Source organism: Ranitomeya variabilis, chromosome 1 (assembly GCF_051348905.1).
Source record: "Ranitomeya variabilis isolate aRanVar5 chromosome 1, aRanVar5.hap1, whole genome shotgun sequence".
In the NCBI taxonomy this organism is placed as follows: domain Eukaryota; kingdom Metazoa; phylum Chordata; class Amphibia; order Anura; family Dendrobatidae; genus Ranitomeya; species Ranitomeya variabilis.
Window position 1 is genome coordinate 64599957 of NC_135232.1, and position 27134 is coordinate 64627090.

At 40.3% G+C, this 27134-nt stretch overlaps 1 protein-coding gene across 1 annotated transcript in view; it reads right to left on the reverse strand.

Moving 5' to 3' along the window:
• The window catches only part of LOC143805226 (aquaporin-3), a 40899-nt gene that overhangs the window by 8997 nt on the left and 4768 nt on the right, over nucleotides 1-27134 (reverse strand). Inside the window, exon 2 of the mRNA XM_077284248.1 lies at nucleotides 1394-1520. Coding sequence (XP_077140363.1) covers nucleotides 1394-1520 — 127 coding nt within the window. The remainder of the gene's footprint in view (nucleotides 1-1393; nucleotides 1521-27134) is intronic.

Below are 27134 nucleotides of genomic sequence, written 5' to 3' on the forward strand. Positions count from 1 at the left end.
TTTCCTCTATGCTGATTTATGAGTTCACTTCATTCACAGGTCAGATAAAGGTGGATAAAAGAGTTATAAACAAGATATGGAAAAGTCCATGTAACTCTCCACCGGGGGCACGGGTCACTGCGTTTAATAGGTGGAAAACGAAAAACCATCCAGCTCCCATGATCCAGAGAAATGTGAAATGTCTTTACTGGATATTCCACAGAAATGCAACACATAGAATAGAAATGGGGGGAAAAAAGCCTTTAAATTCCAAACAGTGCAAACTTTTAAATGGAACCTAATGTAAAAATAATGTAAAAAAATGTCCCTGAATGTGTCCATATCCTGAAGAAAGTCGAATCACTAGTTACTGTATAATGATTATTTTTGCCTCTTTCTAAAGTAATTTTCTTCCATTCTGTATGGTTAGGATGTCTGCTTACTGTCAGCGAATAGAAATCATTTTAAGAGGCAAAAATTCTGTTGTTTTACTTTTCTTTTCTTGTTTTTTTTTTTAAAGAGGGAAAAATACTAAAAGCCGTTTTTTATCTATTTAAATGAAAGGAGAAAAAAAAAGAAAAACACAAAAAAAGTGCAAAAAAATGCTGCTGCAAACACTCAACATGTGCATGTACCCAATGCTATGTTCACACGCAGCGGCTTTTTCTGCAGCCAAAATCTGCTCTTTTGGCAGTAAAAATGCTGCATTCTTTACTCGGCCTTTTTTTCCAGCTTTTTTTGGGTGCAGATTACCTGCGCCATTTATCTGCAGTATGTGTTTAATTAACTTAGTCTTATTCACCAAAAAAGCTACAAACACATTTTCTGCACTATTTCTTTTTTTCACTGCTTTCTATAAGTGAAGAATGTTACAAAAACTATGAAAAAATCCACGTGCTGCAATTCTCAAAAACAATCGGGAAAACATAAAAGTGTGTGCATGAGATTTAAGAAATCTTAGCTTTTGCTGGAACTATAGAAAGCAGCTAAAAAAAAAAAAAAGCTGCCAAAAAAAAGAAGCTGTGTGTGAACATAGCCTAATACTTTGCATTGGCTACAACGTATCCAGTGTAGTTGACGATCTCTTGTGATCTGTGAAATGTAAAGTATCATGTGCACAAAGAGGTTTCCTTTGTTTTGATACAATTGTAGCAAACCCTCAGCTTTGTGGTCAGGACAGATTCTGAACGTCTGGATGTTTCCAGTCACTGACAGTAAGCAGAGGTCTTGAAAGTGGTGAGAAACAAGCTGTACAAGTTTTCATTATGCAGCAGAAGCCCCTCTATAGATTTATCTGCCGTCTGCCCCCAAATTGTAACCTAAGGATGTGACCCTCTACAATACAGAGGCCAAGGCCAGGGCAAAGAAAATGGCAGCACCTTATGAGGAAGAGGGGTTCACACATTGCTCGTACCTGAAACTTGTCCAGCGATGAGGATGCCGAGCATCACAGCAAATCCAAAAGCCAGATTGACCGTCAAGAATTGACCGTGGGAACCTTTACTGAGGACGACCTGCGCCACCGAGCCACAGCCGAACATCTGCAGGACAGAAAGAGACCGGCCATTACTACTATGTCTCCAAACACAAAACCTCTGCACTCACACAAAACGAAGAATACCCCTCCCCCCAAACAAAAAATGGAGATTACAGAGCAAAATTCCTGAATTGCATACAATAAAGGCCATGTCATACAGTGACTCCAAAAGCAGAATAGTGAGTGCAGCTCTGGAGTATAATACAGGAGGTAACTCAGGATCAGTACAGGATCAGTAATGTAATGTATGTACACAGTGACTGCACCAGCAGAATAGTGAGTGCAGCTCTGGAGTATAATACAGGATGTAACTCAGGATCAGTAATGTATGTACACAGTGACTGCACCAGCAGAATAGTGAGTGCAGCTCCGGGGTATAATACGGGATGTAACTCAGGATCAGTAATGTAATGTATGTACACAGTGACTGCACCAGCAGAATAGTGAGTGCAGCTCTGGAGTATAATACAGGATGTAACTCAGGATCAGTACAGGATCAGTAATGTAATGTATGTACACAGTGACTGCACCAGCAGAATAGTGAGTGCAGCTCTGGGGTATAATACAGGAGGTAACTCAGGATCAGTAATGTAATGTATGTACACAGTGACTGCACCAGCAGAATAGTGAATGCAGCTCTGGGGTATAATACAGGATGTAACTCAGGATCAGTAATGTAATGTATGTACACAGTGACTGCACCAGCAGAATAGTGAGTGCAGCTCTGGGGTATAATACAGGATGTAACTCAGGATCAGTAATGTAATGTATGTACACAGTGACTGCACCAGCAGAATAGTGAGTGCAGCTCTGGGGTATAATACAGGATGTAACTCAGGATCAGTAATGTAATGTATGTACACAGTGACTGCACCAGCAGAATAGTGAGTGCAGCTCTGGGGTACAGGATGTAACTCAGGATCAGTAATGTAATGTATGTACACAGTGACTGCACCAGCAGAATAGTGAGTGCAGCTCTGGGGTATAATACAGGATGTAACTCAGGATCAGTAATGTAATGTATGTACACAGTGACTGCACCAGCAGAATAGTGAGTGCAGCTCTGGGGTATAATACAGGATGTAACTCAGGATCAGTAATGTAATGTATGTACACAGTGACTGCACCAGCAGAATAGTGAGTGCAGCTCTGGGGTATAATACAGGATGTAACTCAGGATCAGTAATGTAATGTATGTACACAGTGACTGCACCAGCACAAAAGTGAGTGCAGCTCTGGAGTATAATACAGGATCAGTACAGGATCAGTAATGTAATGTATGTACACAGTGACTGCACCAGCAGAATAGCGTCATATTTCAGACATTTACATAGGCAATATCAATTATCATATAAACGTTATGAGAAAACAAGATGTGACCATTCTACAACAGCAGCACAATCCTGTTATGAAACTCTCTGTTCTGCTTAGAAGATTCAGTTTTCTGATGAATTTATGCAAATATTAAGACTTTTGGAGATATGATGGTGATGAAAACAGCAATTACCAGAGCAAACGTAGCCCCTGCTAACCAGACATGGCTCCCAGCCCAGGCTTCGCTTCGCTGCTGAGTAGATGCTTGCAGTAAACATGAACTGGTTGCTGAGCTTGTGAAACATTCTGCATTAATCGCTCGCACTCACAGTGATCGCGGATTATATTTACAATCACTTTATTTATTGTGTTCATAAAATACATGAGAGTGACGGGATCCTCACTGAGAGCAATGAGCTGTGATGCCTGTCACCATAAATGTCTACAGCTTAGCACATCACTTCATAAACCCATCACACATATCCTGTGGACATCACAGAATAATAGGGGAGAAGAAGACGCTTCCACTTACACAATTGTCAGTTAACTGCTATCTTCAAAAACATATTATTGTGAAATGAAAAACGGAACATTGGTTGTAATGCAATATGTTTCTGTGGTGAAGAAACCAAAAACATAGGAGCAAAAACTATGACTAATAATTAATGAGTACTACAGCACCTGTATTCCTGCAAATAAGAGATCAAATTAGTTATGTCCTTGTTTATGGGACCATATTATAGTAGTCATATTCTTGTACATAGGAGCAGTATTATAGTAGTTATATTCTTGTACATAGGGGCAGTATTATAGTAGTTATATTCTTGTACATAGGAGCAGTATTATAGTAGTTATATTCTTGTACATAGGAGCAGTATTATAGTAGTTATATTCTTGTACATAGAGGGGCAGTATTATAGTAGTTATATTCTTGTACATAGAAGCAGTATTATAGTAGTTATATTCTTGTACATAGGGGCAGTATTATAGTAGTTATATTCTTGTACATAGGGGCAGTATTATAGTAGTTATATTCTTGTACATAGAGGGGCAGTATTATAGTAGTTATATTCTTGTACATAGTAGCAGTATTATAGTAGTTATATTCTTGTACATAGGAGCAGTATTATAGTAGTTATATTCTTGTACATAGAGGCAGTATTATAGTAGTTATAGTCTTGTACATAGAGGCAGTATTATAATAGTTATATTCTTGTACATATGGGCAGTATTATAGTAGTTATATTCTTGTACATAGGAGCAGTATTATAGTAGTTATATTCTTGTACATAGGAGCAGTATTATAGTAGTTATATTCTTGTACATAGGGGCAGTATTATAGTAGTTATATTCTTGTACATAGGAGCAGTATTATAGTAGTTATATTCTTGTACATAGGGGCAGTATTATAGTAGTTATATTCTTGTACATAGAGGGCAGTATTATAGTAGTTATATTCTTGTACATAGGAGCAGTATTATAGTAGTTATAGTCTTGTACATAGGAGCAGTATTATAGTAGTTATATTCTTGTACATAGAGGGGCAGTATTATAGTAGTTATATTCTTGTACATAGAAGCAGTATTATAGTAGTTATATTCTTGTACATAGAGGGGCAGTATTATAGTAGTTATATTCTTGTACATAGAAGCAGTATTATAGTAGTTATATTCTTGTACATAGGGGCAGTATTATAGTAGTTATATTCTTGTACATAGGTGCAGTATTATAGTAGTTATATTCTTGTACACAGGAGCTGTATTATAGTAGTTATATTCTTGTACATAGGGGCAGTATTATAGTAGTTATATTCTTGTACATAGGGGCAGTATTATAGTAGTTATATTCTTGTACATAGGAGCAGTATTATAGTAGTTATATTCTTGTACATAGGGGCAGTATTATAGTAGTTATATTCTTGTACATAGGGGCAGTATTATAGTAGTTATATTCTTGTACATAGGAGCAGTATTATAGTAGTTATATTCTTGTACATAGGAGCAGTATTATAGTAGTTATATTCTTGTACATAGGGGCAGTATTATAGTAGTTATATTCTTGTACATAGGAGCAGTATTATAGTAGTTATATTCTTGTACATAGGAGCAGTATTATAGTAGTTATATTCTTGTACATAGGGGCAGTATTATAGTAGTTATATTCTTGTACATAGGAGCAGTATTATAGTAGTTATATTCTTGTACATAGAGGGCAGTATTATAGTAGTTATATTCTTGTACATAGGAGCAGTATTATAGTAGTTATAGTCTTGTACATAGGAGCAGTATTATAGTAGTTATATTCTTGTACATAGAGGGGCAGTATTATAGTAGTTATATTCTTGTACATAGAAGCAGTATTATAGTAGTTATATTCTTGTACATAGGGGCAGTATTATAGTAGTTATATTCCTGTACATAGGGGCAGTATTATAGTAGTTATATTCTTGTACATAGAGGGGCAGTATTATAGTAGTTATATTCTTGTACATAGTAGCAGTATTATAGTAGTTATATTCTTGTACATAGGAGCAGTATTATAGTAGTTATATTCTTGTACATAGAGGCAGTATTATAGTAGTTATAGTCTTGTACATAGAGGCAGTATTATAATAGTTATATTCTTGTACATATGGGCAGTATTATAGTAGTTATATTCTTGTACATAGAAGCAGTATTATAGTAGTTATATTCTTGTACATAGGAGCAGTATTATAGTAGTTATATTCTTGTACATAGGGGCAGTATTATAGTAGTTATATTCTTGTACATAGGAGCAGTATTATAGTAGTTATATTCTTGTACATAGGGGCAGTATTATAGTAGTTATATTCTTGTACATAGAGGGCAGTATTATAGTAGTTATATTCTTGTACATAGGAGCAGTATTATAGTAGTTATAGTCTTGTACATAGGAGCAGTATTATAGTAGTTATATTCTTGTACATAGAGGGGCAGTATTATAGTAGTTATATTCTTGTACATAGAAGCAGTATTATAGTAGTTATATTCTTGTACATAGAGGGGCAGTATTATAGTAGTTATATTCTTGTACATAGAAGCAGTATTATAGTAGTTATATTCTTGTACATAGGGGCAGTATTATAGTAGTTATATTCTTGTACATAGGGGCAGTATTATAGTAGTTATATTCTTGTACATAGAGGGGCAGTATTATAGTAGTTATATTCTTGTACATAGGAGCAGTATTATAGTAGTTATATTCTTGTACATAGGAGCAGTATTATAGTAGTTATATTCTTGTACATAGGAGCAGTATTATAGTAGTTATATTCTTGTTCATAGGAGCAGTATTATAGTAGTTATATTCTTGTTCATAGGAGCAGTATTATAGTAGTTATATTCTTGTACATAGGAGCAGTATTATAGTAGTTGTATTCCAGTATATAGGAGCAGTATTATAGTAGTTATATTCTTGTACATAGGGGCAGTATTATAGTAGTTATATTCTTGTACATAGAGGGGCAGTATTATAGTAGTTATATTCTTGTACATAGAAGCAGTATTATAGTAGTTATATTCTTGTACATAGAGGGGCAGTATTATAGTAGTTATATTCTTGTACATAGAAGCAGTATTATAGTAGTTATATTCTTGTACATAGGGGCAGTATTATAGTAGTTATATTCTTGTACATAGAGGGGCAGTATTATAGTAGTTATATTCTTGTACATAGTAGCAGTATTATAGTAGTTATATTCTTGTACATAGGAGCAGTATTATAGTAGTTATATTCTTGTACATAGGAGCAGTATTATAGTAGTTATATTCTTGTTCATAGGAGCAGTATTATAGTAGTTATATTCTTGTACATAGGAGCAGTATTATAGTAGTTGTATTCCAGTATATAGGAGCAGTATTATAGTAGTTATATTCTTGTACATAGCGGCAGTATTATAGTAGTTATATTCTTGTACATAGGAGCAGTATTATAGTAGTTATATTCTTGTACATAGGGGCAGTATTATAGTAGTTATATTCTTGTACATAGGGGGCAGTATTAGGCTGTGTTCACACTTTGCGGTTTTTGCTGCGGATCCGCAGCGGATTTGCAGCTGCGGATCCGCAGCCGTTTTCCATGCAGGGTACAGTACAATGTTACCCTATGGAAAACAAAAACCGCTGTGCCCACTTTGCTTTTTTCCGCTGGAAAATCCGCGCGGATTTTCTGCGGAAAAAAAGAAGTACCATGTCAATTCTTTCTGCGGATTCCGCAGCGGTTTTCCACCTGCACCAATAGGAAAGTGCAGTTGGAAAACCGCAGTGGAATCCGCAGTAGAAACCACACAAAAAACCGCAGTGAAAACCATAGCGGTTTTGCACTGCGGTTTTTCAAAATCCGCTGCGGAAAAATCCGCAGCAAAATCAGCGACGTGTGAACAAGCCCTAATAGTAGTTATATTCTTGTACATAGGAGCAGTATTATAGTAGTTATATTCTTGTACATAGAGGGGCAGTATTATAGTAGTTATATTCTTGTACATAGAAGCAGTATTATAGTAGTTATATTCTTGTACATAGAGGGGCCGTATTATAGTAGTTATATTCTTGTACATAGGGGCAGTATTATAGTAGTTATATTCTTGTACATAGAGGGGCAGTATTATAGTAGTTATATTCTTGTACATAGTAGCAGTATTATAGTAGTTATATTCTTGTACATAGGAGCAGTATTATAGTAGTTATATTCTTGTACATAGGAGCAGTATTATAGTAGTTATATTCTTGTTCATAGGAGCAGTATTATAGTAGTTATATTCTTGTTCATAGGAGCAGTATTATAGTAGTTATATTGTTGTACATAGGAGCAGTATTATAGTAGTTGTATTCCAGTATATAGGAGCAGTATTATAGTAGTTATATTCTTGTACATAGGGGCAGTATTATAGTAGTTATATTCTTGTACATAGAGGGGCAGTATTATAGTAGTTATATTCTTGTACATAGAAGCAGTATTATAGTAGTTATATTCTTGTACATAGAGGGGCAGTATTATAGTAGTTATATTCTTGTACATAGAAGCAGTATTATAGTAGTTATATTCTTGTACATAGGGGCAGTATTATAGTAGTTATATTCTTGTACATAGGGGCAGTATTATAGTAGTTATATTCTTGTACATAGAGGGGCAGTATTATAGTAGTTATATTCTTGTACATAGTAGCAGTATTATAGTAGTTATATTCTTGTACATAGGAGCAGTATTATAGTAGTTATATTCTTGTACATAGGAGCAGTATTATAGTAGTTATATTCTTGTTCATAGGAGCAGTATTATAGTAGTTATATTCTTGTTCATAGGAGCAGTATTATAGTAGTTATATTCCTGTACATAGGAGCAGTATTATAGTAGTTGTATTCCAGTATATAGGAGCAGTATTATAGTAGTTATATTCTTGTACATAGCGGCAGTATTATAGTAGTTATATTCTTGTACATAGGAGCAGTATTATAGTAGTTATATTCTTGTACATAGGGGCAGTATTATAGTAGTTATATTCTTGTACATAGGGGGCAGTATTAGGCTGTGTTCACACTTTGCGGTTTTTGCTGCGGATCCGCAGCGGATTTGCAGCTGCGGATCCGCAGCCGTTTTCCATGCAGGGTACAGTACAATGTTACCCTATGGAAAACAAAAACCGCTGTGCCCACTTTGCTTTTTTCCGCTGGAAAATCCGCGCGGATTTTCTGCGGAAAAAAAGAAGTACCATGTCAATTCTTTCTGCGGATTCCGCAGCGGTTTTCCACCTGCACCAATAGGAAAGTGCAGTTGGAAAACCGCAGTGGAATCCGCAGTAGAAACCACACAAAAAACCGCAGTGAAAACCATAGCGGTTTTGCACTGCGGTTTTTCAAAATCCGCTGCGGAAAAATCCGCTGCGGAAAAATCCGCAGCAAAATCAGCGACGTGTGAACAAGCCCTAATAGTAGTTATATTCTTGTACATAGGAGCAGTGTTATAGTAGTTATATTCTTGTACATAGGGAGCAGTATTATAGTAGTTATATTCTTGTACATATGGGCAGTATTATAGTAGATATATTCTTGTACATGGGGAGCAGTATTATAGTAGTTATATTCTTGTACATAGGGGCAGTATTATAGTAGTTGTATTCCAGTATATAGGAGCAGTATTATAGTAGTTATATTCTTGTACATAGCGGCAGTATTATAGTAGCTATATTCTTGTACATGGGGCAGTATTATAGTAGTTATATTCTTGTAAAATAGGGGCAGTATTATAGTAGTTATATTCTTGTACATAGGGGCAGTATTATAGTAGTTATATTCTTGTACATAGGAGCAGTATTATAGTAGTTTTATTCTTGTACATAGGAGCAGTATTATAGTAGTTATATTCTTGTACATAGGGGCAGTATTATAGTAGTTGTATTCTTGTAGATAGGAGCAGTATTATAGTAGTTACATTCTTGTACATAGGGGCAGTATTATAGTAGTTTTATTCTTGTACATAGGAGCAATATTATAGTAGTTATATTCTTGTACATAGGAGCAGTATTATAGTAGTTATATTCTTGTACATAGGATCAGTATTATAGTAGTTATATTCTTGTACATAGGGGGCAGTGTTATAGTAGTTATATTCTTGTACATAGGAGCAGTATTATAGTAGTTATATTCTTGTACATAGGAGCAGTATTATAGTAGTTATATTCTTGTACATAGGGGCAGTATTATAGTAGTTATAGTCTTGTACATAGAGGCAGTATTATAGTAGTTATATTATTGTACATAGGAACAGTATTATTATAGTTATATTCTTGTACATAGCAGCAGTATTATAGTAGTTATATTCTTGTACACAGGAGCATTGTTATAGTAGCTATATTCTTGTACATAGGGGGCAGTATTATAGTAGTTATATTCTTGTACATAGGGGCAGTATTATAGTAGTTATATTCTTGTACATAGGGGCAGTATTATAGTAGTTATATTCTTGTACATAGGAGCAGTATTATAGTAGTTATATTCTTGTACATAGGAGCAGTATTATAGTAGTTATATTCTTGTAAATAGGAGCAGAATTATAGTAGTTATATTCTTGTACATAGGGGCAGTATTATAGTAGTTATATTCTTGTACATAGGGGAAGTATTATAGTAGTTATATTCTTGTACATAGGGGCAGTATTATAATAGTTATATTCTTGTAAATAGGGGCAGTATTATTTTAGTTATATTCTTGTACATAGGGGGCAGTATTATAGTAGTTATGTTCTTGTACATGGGGGCAGTATTATAGTAGTTATATTCTTGTACATAGGATCAGTATTATTGTAGTTATATTCTTGTACATAGGAGCAGTATTACAGTAGTTATATTCTTGTACATAGGGGCAGTATTATAGTAGTTATATTCTTGTACATAGGGGCAGTATTATAGTAGTTATATTCTTGTACATAGGGGCAGTATTATAGTAGTTATATTCTTGTATATAAGATCAGTATTATAGTAGTTATATTCTTGTACATAGGGGGCAGTATTATAGTAGTTATACTCTTGCAAATAGGGACAGTATTATTGTAGTTATATACTTGTACATAATTAACAGTATTATAGGAGTACATTATATTACATATAATCGTATATATTGTGACTTTACCCCTTTATACATGTTTTGTTCACTGGCAGTAAACAAATCCCCAATTATTATGCCCATTCACAGACATCCAGTGTATAGCACTTGGACTAATGTACATGTGAGTAGCACATAACACAGTCAGTCAATAGACCCGATTGTGCTCTAATGTGTAGTCAATGGAAAATAACAAACCTATAGATTGAGCAAACAAAGGCTACTTGAGAAACTTTACAGACTTGTGACATGTTGCAGCTAATGATCTCTTAAACACATTACCCCAAAGTCACTTTATTTCCTGAAGGGGTCAATTAGTTCTTTATAATTTGATAAATAGAGAGTGGAATATTTTTGGCTTGGCAGCCAGCCGTCAGTGCCAGCCTGCTGTGGATCCTGTCCTTGTTTGCTGAGTGAGGATCCTGTTGGGCATGAGTCCATATGAAAGCTGAGACTGCATTGTATGATGTGTGCAGAGGACTGTTTGGTGAGTGTGATGTGGCACCGCTACATGGACTCATGTAGACAATACAATATTTAGGAGTGGAAAATTTCACGTCATGGCAAATTCCAAAAACATACACAAAAACTGTGAGCGCCGTTCAGTGGGTCCATCAACTCTGCCACCATAGAGAATCAATTCTTTAGCGTTTATGAGGTTTTTTCCTTGTGAACTAAGCCTCGTTGGATGAGGTTGCTCATCTTTTCGGAAGCAGTACTCTCTGACAGCAATGCCCAATGGCAGCCCTGACCCGACCACAGGTATAAGTCATACTTCCAATTCACTTGGTTCTTTCATAAAATGTTATGGAGTTCCATTAATTAAATGGCAGTGAAACTTTTTTGCTTCTTTTGGTTTCTTATTCCTCGGAAAGAAGCCACTCGTCTCTGCTCAAAGTGAGTATAAGACATAAACCTCAAGTTCCTCCCCTCAACCTTTCCTTCCTTTATCCTCATTGACCGAGAACCTCCACTCTCCAGGGACTTCCTCTGACTTATTTATGGATTTGTCAATAATATTTTATCTTCCATTAACGAATAATATTGGGATGAAATAGATTTCAAGGGATTGCATAATGTTGAGAAAATCCATCTGATCATGAGTAACCATATCAATGAGCTAAAGAGTGTGTAAGGGGGCGAGACTTTCCATGGGCTAAGGGCCCCTTCACACTGTGCAATCAAAGTCTGAACGAGCGTTCGATTTGTGACGTTTATCCGTCCTCGTTCCGAGGTTGCAAAGTGTGACATGGCGTTACGATCTGCGACGCAGCCCAGCATCGTACGATGTGAAAGAAAGAGCAGAACTTTCTTTCGTCGTAAATGTCTCGCTGTGGCGGTCGAAATCGTAGTATGTGACGGCGGTCATACGAGCTCGTAATGCGACTACGTGGGTTGGGCTTCCGCATACCTGTCTCCTGATTGGGCGTGACGTTTTAGCACGCCCATGCTGGTAATACGTCACGCTCGGAGTCGTAGGACTATGGCGGTGTGAAGGGTAGCGTACGATTGCGACGCGTGACGTTCACATCGCAACTACGTCAGAAAAAGCGTTAACATCGTAGAGTGTGACCGCTGGCTACGAGCTCGTACTGCGATGTCGAATATGACGCAAATGCGTCGTAATCGTAGCAGAATCGACCAGTGTGAAGGGGCCCTTAGATCAATCTTATCTTAAGATCCTCCAAGGAGACCAAAGGAGGAGTCAAAACTTTCAAATTAGTTTTGTTATTTGGATTTTCCATCCTCCAATTGTCTAAAACTTTTCTTCTAAATTTAACAAAAGCCATCAGTCCACGTCCATTAAAAGACTGACACAGAAGCTGGAGGGCATGTTGCTTCCTTGAAGTCTAGGGATGCATACCCTTAGTACGGGGTGACGGAACCTGAGACAAGGAATGTGACTGTGCCATCCCAGTTATGCCAGGCACTAAACTATATATACACTCAGGTTAACAGGATAAAGGCCAATAGCTGCAGAGGAGTTCAGACACCATACAACAAGCCTCAGGCTTCAGACCATAAGTGGATACATAGATAGATAGATAGATAGATAGATACGATAGATACGATAGATACGATAGATACGATAGATACGATAGATACGATAGATAGATAGATAGATAGATAGATAGATAGATAGATAATAGATAATACATAGATAGATAGATGATAGATAGATAGATAGATAGATAGATAGATAGATAGATAGATAGATAAATAGATAGATGATAGATAAATGATAGATAATAGATAGATAGATAGATAGATAGATAGATAGATATTGATACATAGATAGATAGATAGATAGATAGATAGATAATAGACAGATAGATAGATGATAGATAATAGATAGATGATAGATAAATGATAGATAATAGATAGATAGATAGATGATAGATAGATAGATAGATAGATAATAGATAGATGATAGATAAATGATAGATAATAGATAGATAGATGATAGATAGATAATAGACAGGTAATAGATAGATAGATAGATAGATAGATAGATAGATAGATAGATAGATAGATAGATAATAGATAGATGATAGATAAATGATAGATAATAGATAGATAGATAGATAGATAGATAGATAGATAGATAGATAGATAGATGATAATAGATAGATAGATGATAGATAGATAATAGACAGGTGATAGATAGATAGATAGATAGATAGATAGATAGATGATAGAAAATAGACAGATCGCAGGGGAACTACCGGACCTTTCATTTCTACTTTATGACCTTCTGAAATCCGGTAGATATTGTTACTTAGCGATGCATATTGGGCTATACTCTTTATGTAGGGCCATTTATGATTAGGATTTTAGGTCTCTTGATTCTTTGGGATATTGTTTAGACCTTGTTTTTATACCACTACCTATATTGACAGGGTCCTTGTTCATGTATGAGAAAATGCCGCAATATATGCATGTGTACAGCCACTGAATGTGTGATTAACTCCTGAAATTCAGTCTGTTATTAGCTCCGGATATCCCCTCGGGTATTTTTGTGTCTAAGTTGTATCTGTACTGGTATTTTTAATGAATAGTAATAAAAGTTTATCTTTTTATTGTACTCTATGGTTCTCTTCATTAATGTCCACTGTCTAATCACAGTTGGGCATTTTGTGGTCATTATTGCTTTGAAGTGCCATTGCCAATTAATATTTTTGGACGATTTCTTGGTAATCTCATAGATAGATAATAGATAAATAAATAGATGATAGATAAATAATAGATAGATAATAGAAAATAGATAGATAATAGATAGATACATAATAGATCAATAGATAATAGATGATTAATAGATGATAGATAGATAATACTGTAGATAGATAATAGATCATAGATAATAAATAGATAATAGATAGATGATAGATAAATAGATGATAGATAGATAGATAGATAATAGATAGATAGATAATAGATAAAAGATGATAGATGATAATAGATGATTAATAGATGATAGATATATAATTGATAGATAATAGATAGGAAACAAAAAATGGAGGCAGCACACCAGTATAAGGTGAAAAAGTGCTTATTTATGGTAATAGCCCATAGAGGCGATGTTTCGGCTTGAGAAAGGCTCACAGTCCTTGAGCCGAACCATCGCCACTATGGGCTATTACCATAAATAAGCACTTTTTCACCTTATACTGATTTGCTGCCTCCATTTTTTGTCTCTTATATAGAGGTTTGGTTGGACCTTGGAGGCACGGCACCCAGACACACTGTTGCCTGCTGCTGCTTTTCTCTTTTTAGATAATAGATAGATATGGCAGAACTGTGAATGCAGCTCTGGATGTGACTGGAGTATATGCATTGCCTGCAGATTTACGTAGCTGAGAAGTAGAATTTATATATGACAAAAAATAGAAATTGGTGAAGATTTTTTCAAAGACGTCATCATCACAGTTGACCTTTAAAAGGTATCAACCACTGAGGTTTTTTTAATTTATATTTATTTTTTTCAAAAGTCTTAGAAAATAATGCCTTTTACTGTAGGAAATATTCCAGCATGGTGGGACATCCGCTTAGGATGACTCGGGATGAATAGATGAGTCTCTTTTCACCAATTTCTAAGACATCCCGCTGCTCCCCATTGCGCTGGCCATAGCTAATGGCAATGGTGGACATAAATCATACACTGGTATAACGGGGATTCTCCCAATTCCTCAGTGACTTAGAGGAGCTTTCATCAACCTAAAACTCTTCACCTATAATGTGTACACAGCGATCAGTAGATTAAATATCATGGCTTCCTGCCCAGACAGAAACTGGAATTTATTAATCTTTTTTAATTGTTCCTTGCATTGCAAAAGAATGGTAGATAACACACGAATGGCATGCAGCATGAAACCGGTGACATAGGAGAAGAAAGTGGGCAAGGCTGGCATCGCTGTGCAACATTGCTACATATTAATATCAGGACTTCGGGAAAGTTGGGTATCGCAGAGGTCAGAAGAGGACAAGCCAAGGATTTCTATTTACTTGTGATTTGGGAGTTTTTTGGGGAAATATTCTTATTTAGGATTTCTTCCACTTTGGACACAGGCCTGGCATCTTATTTTACAGATACGTTTAATCTCCACCTTTTCGACTTTAGTAAAGGACTTTTGGACTTGACCAATCAAATTCATGCAATTATGAACTTTTAGAGCTATGCCTCCAGTGGCCAAAAATGATACTGCAGCTTCTATGGTCGACTTATGAATGGCAATATTTCTTACACCAGGTTTCTGTCAAAATTGGTCATTGACCTCCACCTCTTGCCTTTTCTATAACACATTTTTCCCACCACCTTCCCCCCTTCCTCTTAAATTATAGGCTGCACCCACCACCTCATACTATTATGCAATGTTGTGCCCCCACCTCAGTGACAAAGTGTCCTCCACCCTTTCCTCTCATTGCTCAATTCACAGATTTGTGCACTGTGATCATTTTTCCAAAAAAACAGCACTGAGTCACTGTGCACTGTCACCTCGCCATTACTAACTTCACCGTTTCATGACCATCACACCCACGTCCTAGCAGATCACATCAAAGCTTCTCTATAAAGTTCTCATGACCCTTGTCATTTTTCCAGGGCGATTTACAAACATTTAAAGCTGAATCTTGATAAAAGTTTATGGTCCAGGTGGCAAAATCGAGACAAGTGCATAAATGAAATAAAAACAATACTTTTAGAACCTTCACCTTTCCAAATGTGTCCACAAGGGAGAACATTACCCCCAAAAATAAGACCTACCCGGTATATAAAAGTTCCTGTATCGTCATGTTCTGACAAATTCTGTTTAGCAATTTGTTAGCTAAATCTGAGAATCTTGGGTGATAGTCGAGGAAATCTGGATGCCGTAGTGGCTGTCATACAAGATGTCACTCAGCTTTAACTTTCGGACCATAACTAACCATTCAGGAGACAGGGACAATAGTAAGAGTTAAACTGGTGTCCATATTTCCAGAAGTAGGAGTAGTGGGGGGGGGATTTTTTTTTTATTTAGTGCATGTATTTTTAGCAAAATATAAGTTTCATGAAAAAGTATAATTTTAATTCTGCATCCTCTATGTATCATAGAACATAGCATTCTGTAGAATGAGTTAATGGGGTTTTTCCAAGATATTAAGCTATTCCCTACAGAGCCATGTTCATGGGATCACGGAGAGTCCCAGTGGTCAGACTTTGGCGATCGAGCTATGCTAATGGTTGGGGATGACTTTCTGTCTTGGTAAAAGTGAATTTGTCTGTGGCTCCTTTTGATGGCAGAGTTGTAATATATAAGAACATTTTGGAGAGAAGAGATGATGGTTACAAGCCTTTCAGTCAGAACAAGCCCATTGGCAAATTTACTGATAGCTCGTTCTGCAGTCTTCTATGTACTATGATTCATAGAAGCTGTAGAAGACAAATGGTGCAATATTTTTATTGAAACCCTAGCCAAAAATACACATAATTAGGCCCAAACAAAAGTTTCAACACATACTTTACTTAAATATCTAACACCTAGTGTGTTGACTCTGCTGATGACAATAACACATGCAGTAAATCATTATACAGCCTCAGTTTAGAGTATGTGTCGTATCCAATCGTCCCAGCTTTATCAGGCCGGGTAACTGTAAGTGCTCATCCCGGTGATGGGTTTCCTTCTACTTTGAAAACAGGAGGAAAATGTTTCTTCTACTGAAGCAGATGACCCGAAATGTTTAAAACATTATATACTGAAGGTGCAACAGCAACAGAAAAGTGGCCAAGCTCCTTTAAATGTTGCACATTTGCAATATTTAGTATCAGTGCCTTTGTTTACCATATGTAATGTAATGTGTATGATGCTCGACATCTTTACATTGTCAACTAACAATATAGCACTGATCAAAATCCAAATTAAGTCTGTGTACTGGTGGGGACCTTGATCTACTTACTCCATGATACTCAACCATACGAAATCCAGAAAAGTGGGGGATGACCAATGTGGCAACAGTTTCCAAAGTGAAACCCCTAAAAAGGGCATGGAATATTCCTAATAATTTCAACTTCATGTCTCCACCTTACAGGATCAGGGTCATATACAGATACTATGTGGGGTAACATGTATACAGACTAGAGAACATATACAGATCTGTTACACTGTGTCATTGTCACACTATGACTGTCTTCGGTAAAAACGGGGGCCTCAAACTGTCCCTGAAACTGGGACCGTAACTATTCCTGTCCTAGGGGAACTCTTGATGGTAGAGAGGCCTGAGTCTCCGACCTTACTATGCTCCTGATATGCCCTAAAGGTACCGTCACACTAAGCGACGCTGCAGCAATAGCGACAGCAATGCCGATCGCTGCAGCGTCGCTGTGTGGTCGCTGGAGAGCTGTCACACAGACCGCTCTCCAGCGACCAGCGATGCCGAGGTCCCCGGGTAACCAGGGTAAACATCGGGTTGCTAAGCGCAGGGCCGCGCTTAGTAACCCGATGTTTACCCTGGTTACCAGCGTAAAAGTTAAAAAAACAAACAGTACATGCTCACCTGCGCGTCCCCCAGCCTCTGCATCCTGACGCTGACTGAGCTCCGGCCCTAACAGCAGAGCGGTGACGTCACCGCTGTTGCTTTCACTTTCAGTTTAGGGCCGGCGCTTTAGTGTCAGGAAGCAGAGGCTGGGGGACGCGCAGGTGAGTATGTACTGTTTGTTTTTTTAACTTTTACGCTGGTAACCAGGGTAAACATCGGGTTACTAAGCGCGGCCCTGCGCTTAGTAACCCGATGTTTACCCTGGTTACCAGTGTAAAATATCGCTGGTATCGTCGCTTTTGCTGTCAAACACGGCGATACACGGCGACCTAGCGACCAAATAATGTGCAGACCTTCTAGCAGCGACCAGCAATTTCACAGCGGGATCCAGATCGCTGCTGCGTGTCAAATACAGCGATATCGCCATCCAGGTCGCTGCAACGTCACGGATTGCTGGCGACATCGCCTAGTGTGACGGTACCTTTAGCTGCCCACTCCCCCTCCAGATACATTAGTGTATAAACACATAAGACAAACAGGGATAAGAAAAAGCAACTTGCATACAAAAACACTCGTCAAGGGTAGGGAGGAATAAAGGGAATGATAGGAAGGTACAAATCAAATGGTGATAGGATTATGGAGAAAACATACACTCAAAAACAGCCGACAACAATCTTCAGCAGCAACTATGAACTCAGCAACTTCAGCACATCAACTCCAGCAAGCCAGGAAGTAGAACTTTGAGGGTATGTGTCAACGGTCCGGAATCCCAGTGCTTTGGACACAGCGGATACCCCGCTCTGCCCAAAGCGCTGTCCCCTTTTGTACGCGCGGTGATTCCGCCTGTGTTCATTGAACACAGGCGGAATCACCACATCCTATACATAGACTGTGTTATTTATCTTGCGGAGACTGAGCGTCTCTGCAAGATAAATAGATATGCTGTGGTCTATAAAGACGCGCTGCATGTCCAGTTATGCAGGTCTGCCACCTTGTGTGTTTGCACGCATAGAAGAGATGGGAATTCAGAGAATCCCCTCCGCTATGCTGTAACATCTGGAAGCTGCGGATTGGACACTGCGGCTGTAGGCAGCGTCCAATCCGCAGCAAATACTGAAGGAATGCGCCCCGTGGAAACATACCCTCACAGGTTGGGATGAAAAGGAATGGCCACGTTTTATAGAGTGAGAAAATGAGAAGGTCAGGAGCAGCTGTGAGATTTCTAACTGGCATACAAAGAGTCATTAACCTCTTCAGCGCCAAAGGAAACAAAGTCCATTTAATACGAGGAACAAAACACAAAGGCTAAATGGAAGACCTGCGATTCCAAATACGTAATGATCGCCTAACCCCAAATCTCCCAGGAGGACGTGACACCCCAGGGACAGCCATGTAATAGCTGTAGTCCAGAACATGAGAGAGGTTTGTGCTGATCATAGAGAATTGACTACACTTATACATTGTAACAAAATTACAGCTGTGTGAGAGGTACTAGGACATATTCTCAGTCTGTGAATGCAAATAAGTCTTTTATTTTGTGATATGAAGCAGAGATCTTGAAAATAGTAAGGAATTGATACACATAGCTGTATAGGTAGCGGATGCAGTTTACAGCTCCTCTGGCTCAGGGCTTTGTATATCGGGAGGTATTAACACCCCAAGTCAACTCTTTATGTGCATCTTATAGGTTTTTTCCTGTGTCAAATGCAAATTATAACATAAAGTTTGTTCTTCAATCGCACTTTTGCTGGCAGTCCTCTGATGTTGATTTTGGCACAGATCTGGACCCTAAGAGGAATTCTTAAAGTGCACATGAGCTGGAATGAACCTGTTCTTCATATGCCATGTCCAAAACGATTTGTGAAATCTCATCTTAAACTACATTCAGGTGTTAGTTAACTCATTCATCTCCAGAAAGGCTGCAATTCGTTCTTTCCACCTCACTTGAAATGCTTAAAGCCCAACATGAAGCTTCTTTCTTGTATATTTGTGTAGGGATTTTCTTCTTCATTTGCCACTCTGTGCATTCAACTTCACGTAGCTACTTTACAGCAGCACTTGCTTCTCCTCAGTGCTGCAGACCCCTCCTTCCCTCTCACTGTGCTCTAAACTAGCCCCATCTGTCTGATCTATAGTTATCATCAAGCTAATTTAAAGGGAATCTGTCACCCCCTGGGATGTTGTTACGCTATTACTATGGGCATGCAGGTAACAGAATGGTTAAACTAGTCTTACTTGTATGCCTCATAGCTGCGGTGTAGATGTTGAGAAATGCACTTTTAATCTATTATGTTAATGACGAGATGGTGGCCAGATTCTAACGCATCGGGTATTCTAGAATATGTATGTAGTTTATTTATGAAGTTTTCAGAGTAATGCAATTTATACACAGGATTCGGCCGGCCGGGCGCGACCAATTAGCGAAGCGTGGTTCAAATTCCGCGCCAATTCGCGGCCGGACTGCGCCTGTCGCTGATTGGTCACGCCCAGCCATGAACAATCAGTGAAGCCAGGACCTGCTCCAGGTTTTTGAGGGCCCCGGGCGAAAGAGTCTCAGTGGGCCCCCCTCTTTAACACATACCACAATTCATGATGCACAGATACAGCAGAGAAATATAGCACAGCCAAGTAGCATACAGCCCACGTCGTATTTAACAAAGCCCACGTAGTATATAACACAGCCCACGTAGTATATAGCACAGCCTCCGTAGTATATATAGCACAGCCCACGCAGTGTATAACACAGCCCACGTAGTGTATAGCACAGCCCACGTAGTATATTGCCCAGCCACGTAGTATATAGAACAGCCCCTGTAGTATATAGCACAGACACGTAGTATATTGCCCAGCCACGTAATGTATTGCACAGCCACGTAGTATATAGCACAGCCACGTAGTATAGAGCACAGAGACGTAGTATATATATAACACAGCCCATACAGTATATAACACAGGCCACGTAGTATAGAGCACAGCAATGTAGTATATTGCCCAGCCACTTAATATATTGCACAACGCAGCCATTAACCCTGTGTGAGCGCTGACTGGAGGGGGCACTGACAGAGAGTAGGAAGGGGCGAATTTGCGGCCGGACTGTGCCCGTCGCTGATTGGTCGCGGCCTAACGGCTGCGACCAATCAGCGATGCGGGATTTCCGTGACAGACAGACAGACAAACATACGAAAGTGACCCTTAGACGATTATATAGATAGATTTCTTCCAGGCTGCAGGGTGTGTAGTGCCTGGAAGAAATCTCTGCCTCCTCTCTTCATTACAATACCATCCCCTCCCATGCATGTCACACTACCGTGTGACATGCAGCTGCAGTGCCGTAATCCCACGCATGCGCCATGCACCATGCACTTGCGTTGTTACCTTATCCGCCCTTTTAATGGCAGTGTCTACATACTGCTTCTGTGCAGGAGCCAGCGAGTCACTGCACAGTAGTGTGTGGGGTACATAGGGGTGCAAGCTGTATGTGGGGTGCAAGCTGTATTTGAGGCACATGGGGGTGCAGACTATATATGGGATACCTGGGGGGTTCAAGCTGTGTGTAGGGTACATTGGGGTGCAGACTATACAGGTCCTTCTCAAAAAATTAGCATATAGTGTTAAATTTCATTATTTACCATAATGTAATGATTACAATTAAACTTTCATATATTATAGATTCATTATCCACCAACTGAAATTTGTCAGGTCTTTTATTGTTTTAACACTGATGATTTTGGCATACAACTCCTGAAAACCAAAAAAACCTGTCTCAATAAATTAGCATATTTCACCCGTCCAATCAAATAAAAGTGTTTTTTAATAACAAACAAAAAAACCATCAAATAATAATGTTCAGTTATGAACTCAATACTTGGTCGGGAATCCTTTGGCAGAAATGACTGCTTCAATGCGGCGTGGCATGGAGGCAATCAGCCTGTGACACTGCTGAGATGTTATGGAGGCCCAGGATGCTTCAATAGCGGCCTTAAGCTCATCCAGAGTGTTGGGTCTTGCGTCTCTCACCTTTCTCTTCACAATATCCCACAGATTCTCTATGGGGTTCAGGTCAGGAGAGTTGGCAGGCCAATTGAGCACAGTAATACCATGGTCAGTAAACCATTTACCAGTGGTTTTGGCACTGTGAGCAGGTGCCAGGTCGTGCTGAAAAATGAAATCTTCATCTCCATAAAGCATTTCAGCTGATGGAAGCATGAAGTGCTCCAAAATCTCCTGATAGCTAGCTGCATTGACCCTGCCCTTGATGAAACACAGTGGACCAACACCAGCAGCTGACATGGCACCCCACACCATCACTGACTGTGGGTACTTGACACTGGACTTCAGGCATTTTGGCATTTCCTTCTCCCCAGTCTTCCTCCAGACTCTGGCACCTTGATTTCCGAATGACATGCAAAATTTGCTTTCATCAGAAAAAAGTACTTGGGACCACTTAGCAACAGTCCAGTGCTGCTTCTCTGTAGCCCAGGTCAGGCGCTTCTGCCGCTGTTTATGGTTCAAAAGTGGCTTTACCTGGGGAATGCGGCACCTGTAGCCCATTTCCTGCACACGCCTGTGCACGGTGGCTCTGGATGTTTCCACACCAGACTCAGTCCACTGCTTCCTCAGGTTCCCCAAGGTCTGGAATCGGTCCTTCTCCACAATCTTCCTCAGGGTCCGGTCACCTCTTCTCGTTGTACAGCGTTTTCTGCCACATTGTTTCCTTCCAACAGACTTACCATTGAGGTGCCTTGATACAGCACTCTGGGAACAGCTTATTTGTTGAGAAATTTCTTTCTGGGTCTTACCCTCTTGCTTGAGGGTGTCAATGATGGCCTTCTTGACATCTGTCAGGTCGCTAGTCTTACCCATGATGGGGGTTTTGAGTAATGAACCAGGCAGGGAGTTTTTAAAAGCCTCAGGTATCTTTTGCATGTGTTTAGAGTTAATTAGTTGATTCAGAAGATTAGGGTAATAGGTCGTTTAGAGAACCTTTTCTTGATATGCTAATTTATTGAGACAGGTTTTTTGGGTTTTCAGGAGTTGTATGCCAAAATCATCAGTATTAAAACAATAAAAGACCTGACAAATTTCAGTTGGTGGATAATGAATCTATAATATATGAAAGTTTAATTGTAATCATTACATTATGGTAAATAATGAAATTTAACACTATATGCTAATTTTTTGAGAAGGACCTGTATATGTGGTATATGGTGGTGAGGACTATATGTGGGGTACATGGGGGTGCAGACTATATATTTGGTACATGGGGGTGCAAGCTGCCTATGGGGTACATGGGGGTGCACACCTGAGTGCTATCTGATGATTTAGCACCAATGTTATATTATGGGGCAGTGCAGATCTGCCATTGTTTTCTCATGCAGAATCGGCATGCTGTTAGTGGCTCCGATATTCGGATCACGCTCACCCATACAAGTCTATGGGTACATGTGAAACATCAGACAGCACCAATGTCATCTGAGTGTAGCCAATTACCGTGGACGCCGGCAATGGAGAAGATGGAGAAATTACTTTCTCAGTCTTAGCCTCACCTGTGCTCTGATTCTCTCATGTGAAGGAATCTGACCTCAGTAGAATGACACTTGGATCAAACGTTGTCAGAATTTGAGTCGATTGTTATGTACATAATTGGCGCGATTCTCTTGCACGAGATAATCGAGAGCTGTGTACAGATTTAGGGACAGTGTGAGGACACAATATGGAGGGAGTACAGTGTGAAGAGGGGCACAGAATGGAGAGGGGACATTGCTTAGTTGGGACGTTTGTGGAGACGAGCTGTGGATGTGAAAACTTACCCTGGCATCAGGACCAGATCAATTAGAAAAGGATGAGGACAATTTCCACCAGAGAACATGTCTCCTGTAAGGTCCCTGAATCTAGGGTGCATTTACACTGGTCAATCACGGCACCTAAATAACCTAAATGAAGCCAATTGACAGTTGTTTAATCGCCTGTTTAGACCGGCCGACCGCAAGATCATGTGCACAGTCCTTAATATGACCATTCGGTGTACGTAGAATAGCATTGTTCTCGGCAGCACGGTTAAACAGAACTATTTGCTGCCGAGAACAATGATATTTAAGCAAGTTTAAAAATTATTTCTCTCGACGAACAAATGTTTTGCTGGTACATGAGGTGATTGACAGTCTGTTAAGTTTGAGAAAAAAAAACTGATAAAAACTTAGGGAAGTTAGTCTTAGTGCTCCATTCACACATCTGGGTGAGACGTCTGAGTGCTGCCCAATTTTTTTTTCCCTTTGGCTGCACTCTGCCCAATAGTGTAGAATAGATTTTTTCACTTGGGGTATTCAGAGGGTTTTTTATTCACTTGGAAGCGAGCGCCTCTTCAGTGGCAAAGAATGGAAGAGAAAAAAGCAGAAGCTACTAGGATGACACCTGTTGAAAAAATTGGTCATTTTCTCTCGGATTGTTTTTACTAGCAGTGGTGGGACCACTTAAAGTGCCGAGGGCAACATATATGCGGCGCCACAGGGTCCTGGTCGTCGCAGCAGTGTCGCTTTCCTCCCGGGGAGAGTGATATTACGTTTGGAGGCAAAGAAGGATAACTGCATCCAGGTACCACAAACATGCAACACATTTGACACTCCAGACCACCAGGGGGAGCTTCTGCTCCTATTTATTAGGTCCAACTTTGGCGTCACGAACAGGATATACTAAAGCCTGCAAAGCGGGTCATGTGCGCCTTAAAGACTGTGCTTAACTGTTTTTGTGCTCAGAGACTTTGTATTGCAAAAGACCGCCAAAATTGCCGCCAAAACCGCCATTACAGCGCCACAAGGAGTGCTGGAGAAGAAGGGCGTGCCATCGTGGGTGGGTCCAGCAGAGCGGCACAAAAAATATGCTGCCCCCTGCCTTTACTGTGATGTGAGGAAGGAGGAGGTGCCGAAAAACAACATGACGGAGGGAGGTGAGTGGACCCCAGAGCGTGGGATGGAGCACGAGGACTCTCCCAGCCAGGGCCTGCAAAAACTGCACCCTTCACCGACGATGAATCCGGACTTCCTGCAGAAGGAAGAGGAAGAACGCACCTGTCAGCTCGTGCGCCAGGAGCTGGAAGCTGTGGCCGGGTGGAAGAAGACCTCCATCGGGAGCCTCACCAGACGTCCGTCGGCAACCTCGTCTGGTCCGGAGCAAGAAAGAAGTTCCGGCGCTCCGAAGCCAGAAAGCAAGGCCCTGCCGGAAAGCGAGATGCTGCAAACGGAGATGACAACGTCGCAGCACAAGGCCCTGCAACCAGCGTTCCAGACCCCAGCGGAGGTGGAGCAGACCGACACCGGAGGGACCGCATCTGAAGCAGGTATGAGGAACAACCGTGCCCTGGTGACCGACCGCACTCCAGCGACTGCTCCTGCCCCAGCTACTGACCCTATTCCAGTGACTGACGTTACTGTGGCCATCGACTGTGCCACGCTGCACATTGATGAGAGAATAGATGTGCAGAGCCATCACACCCCAGATTTTGTACTGAATCCATTTGAGTCACCTGTTGTGACATTTGCAGAAAGCTTTGCCCAGTCAGGAAACAGTAGCCATCAGGAGCTACCCTGGCCAAGGAGATAAACAGTTTTGCTTGCAAGTTTGAAAATGACTGTAAATAGTTAAAAGTTGAAAAATCAACTCTTTGCTGCTACCATTCCAAGTTCATAAAGCCTACCAGGGTTTCTTCTTAAAGGGGTCCCACGTTTAAAGGGATCCTGGGTTTTGCACAGTTACCTTCCATTTAAAGAACATTGGAGTCATGGACGGTGAATGATTCACAAACTGTCTTGTAAATAGTTTGCACCTTCTTAAAGGTGCTTCCTACTGGTTTTACAAGAGAAGCTTTTGAAGAGACTGCTTCATGAAAGTTATTATTGCTGCTGTTTTAAAGTTAACAAGTGACTAGAGTATTGTTTGCACTACCTCAGTGCCAAAGGTCAAATCCCAGCTCATTACAGGGATTAAAAATGTTACATGTTTGAATTGTTTGCTTATCTTTGTTACAGGTTTAAAAATGGACATTGCCGTAATGGACAAAGCTTACCCAAAGACTTTTCTTGTAAATAGTTTGGCACCTCTAAGGTGCACCCTGGTTCTGCCCACTTTGCTGGCATGGGTAGAACCTTGTTTGCTTCATCTGACCAAAGACAGTACCATATGAACCTTTATAAACTTGTTTTTGCAACGTTCAAGTGTCCTCACCTCCCATAAAGGGAAGCATCAGTTTATATTAATTTGTTTTATAGCATTTCAAAAATTTGCATGTCTTTTTGCAAACTTGTAACTGTTGTTTTTCTTTTCCCAGTCTGGGAGTACTGGATTTAACGGTGGGGGGGGGGGGGGGGGGGGAGTGCAGCGCCCCAGGGTCCTGGTCATCGCAGTAGTGTCACTTTCCTCCCGGGGAGAGTGATATTACGTTTGGAGGCAAAGAAGGATAACTGCATCCAGGTACCACAAACATGCAACACATTTGACACTCCAGACCACCAGGGGGAGCTTCTGCTCCTATTTATTAGGTCACTCCCCACATAGGTAAAACTGGTCGCCTGTAGGGAAAGTTAGTTGCTGGCTGAGCTCAGCTCAGTTAGTTGGTCCCTGACAGGGGTGGGATCCTGTCAGTGAATGAAGGAGAAAGGATACGGAGCTGTGCATGCCCTCAGAGCTGCAGCTCCTAGAAACAGACATTGAAAGGCAGAACTGTATTGCAGCGAGTGTGAAGGAAGTCGTAGCAAAGGAGATGATACCAGAAGGGGACCAGCCCTACACAGGCTGCCTCCTTCTGAGGCGTAGAAGCCCGGTAGCCGGTACACCGAGGGAGTAAGGACCTTTATGCTTTTCTCCAGAGACCGGCAGGACAGCTAATTGCAAGTTACCTGTCCGCCCTACACCCAGGAGGCATGGTGGCAACCCATGGAGGCCAGGGTGTGCTAGAGTCCCTATAAACAGCCTCAAGCCACCAGTTGTACAGGTTTGTCCTATCCTATATGGGGGACAGAGAGAAAGACATTACATCTGTGAGACCCTTATGTGAAGCCATAGGCAGTAAGAGACTACACCACTGCAGCGCAAGGGAAAGCTACTGGTTTCCACCTGGACAAGGGAACTCTGGACTTGCCTCCAAACCGGCCGAACGCTGCCTGCCCTGTGATCTGGTGTCCTGGACTGTGGATGCTGAAGTCTTCAGTAAAGGTAAAGAGAATGCAACCTTGTGTCCTCGTTCTTCGCTGCGCCTCTCACCATACCACCATCTACACACCGGAGAGCCCTGGGGACAGACACACACCGGAGAGCCCTGTGGGAAGGTATACCATTTAGCTGCCATAACATCACCCCAGCGGACCCCTTAAAGCAGCGTTGGTCACCCTGACCGAATACCACAGGTGGCGTCGCGAACATTCCCCTTAAAGACCTTTCCCCTTTTACACAGACGTCCCAGGGCCACGGACCGTGTCAGCCACCTTGACATCCCCCTGTGAACTGCAGGACCCGGTACCGAGTAGTCCATGGCCCCATGGGGGCGATCCATATACGCCAACCACGGCCCTGAACATCTCAGAGCTATGCTGGTAGGATGTGGCTAAGGGACACTGTGCGGGATCATCCTGGGCCCATGGAACTGCAAGATGATTCCAATGGCAACTGAAGGGTAAATAGAGTCCTAGGGG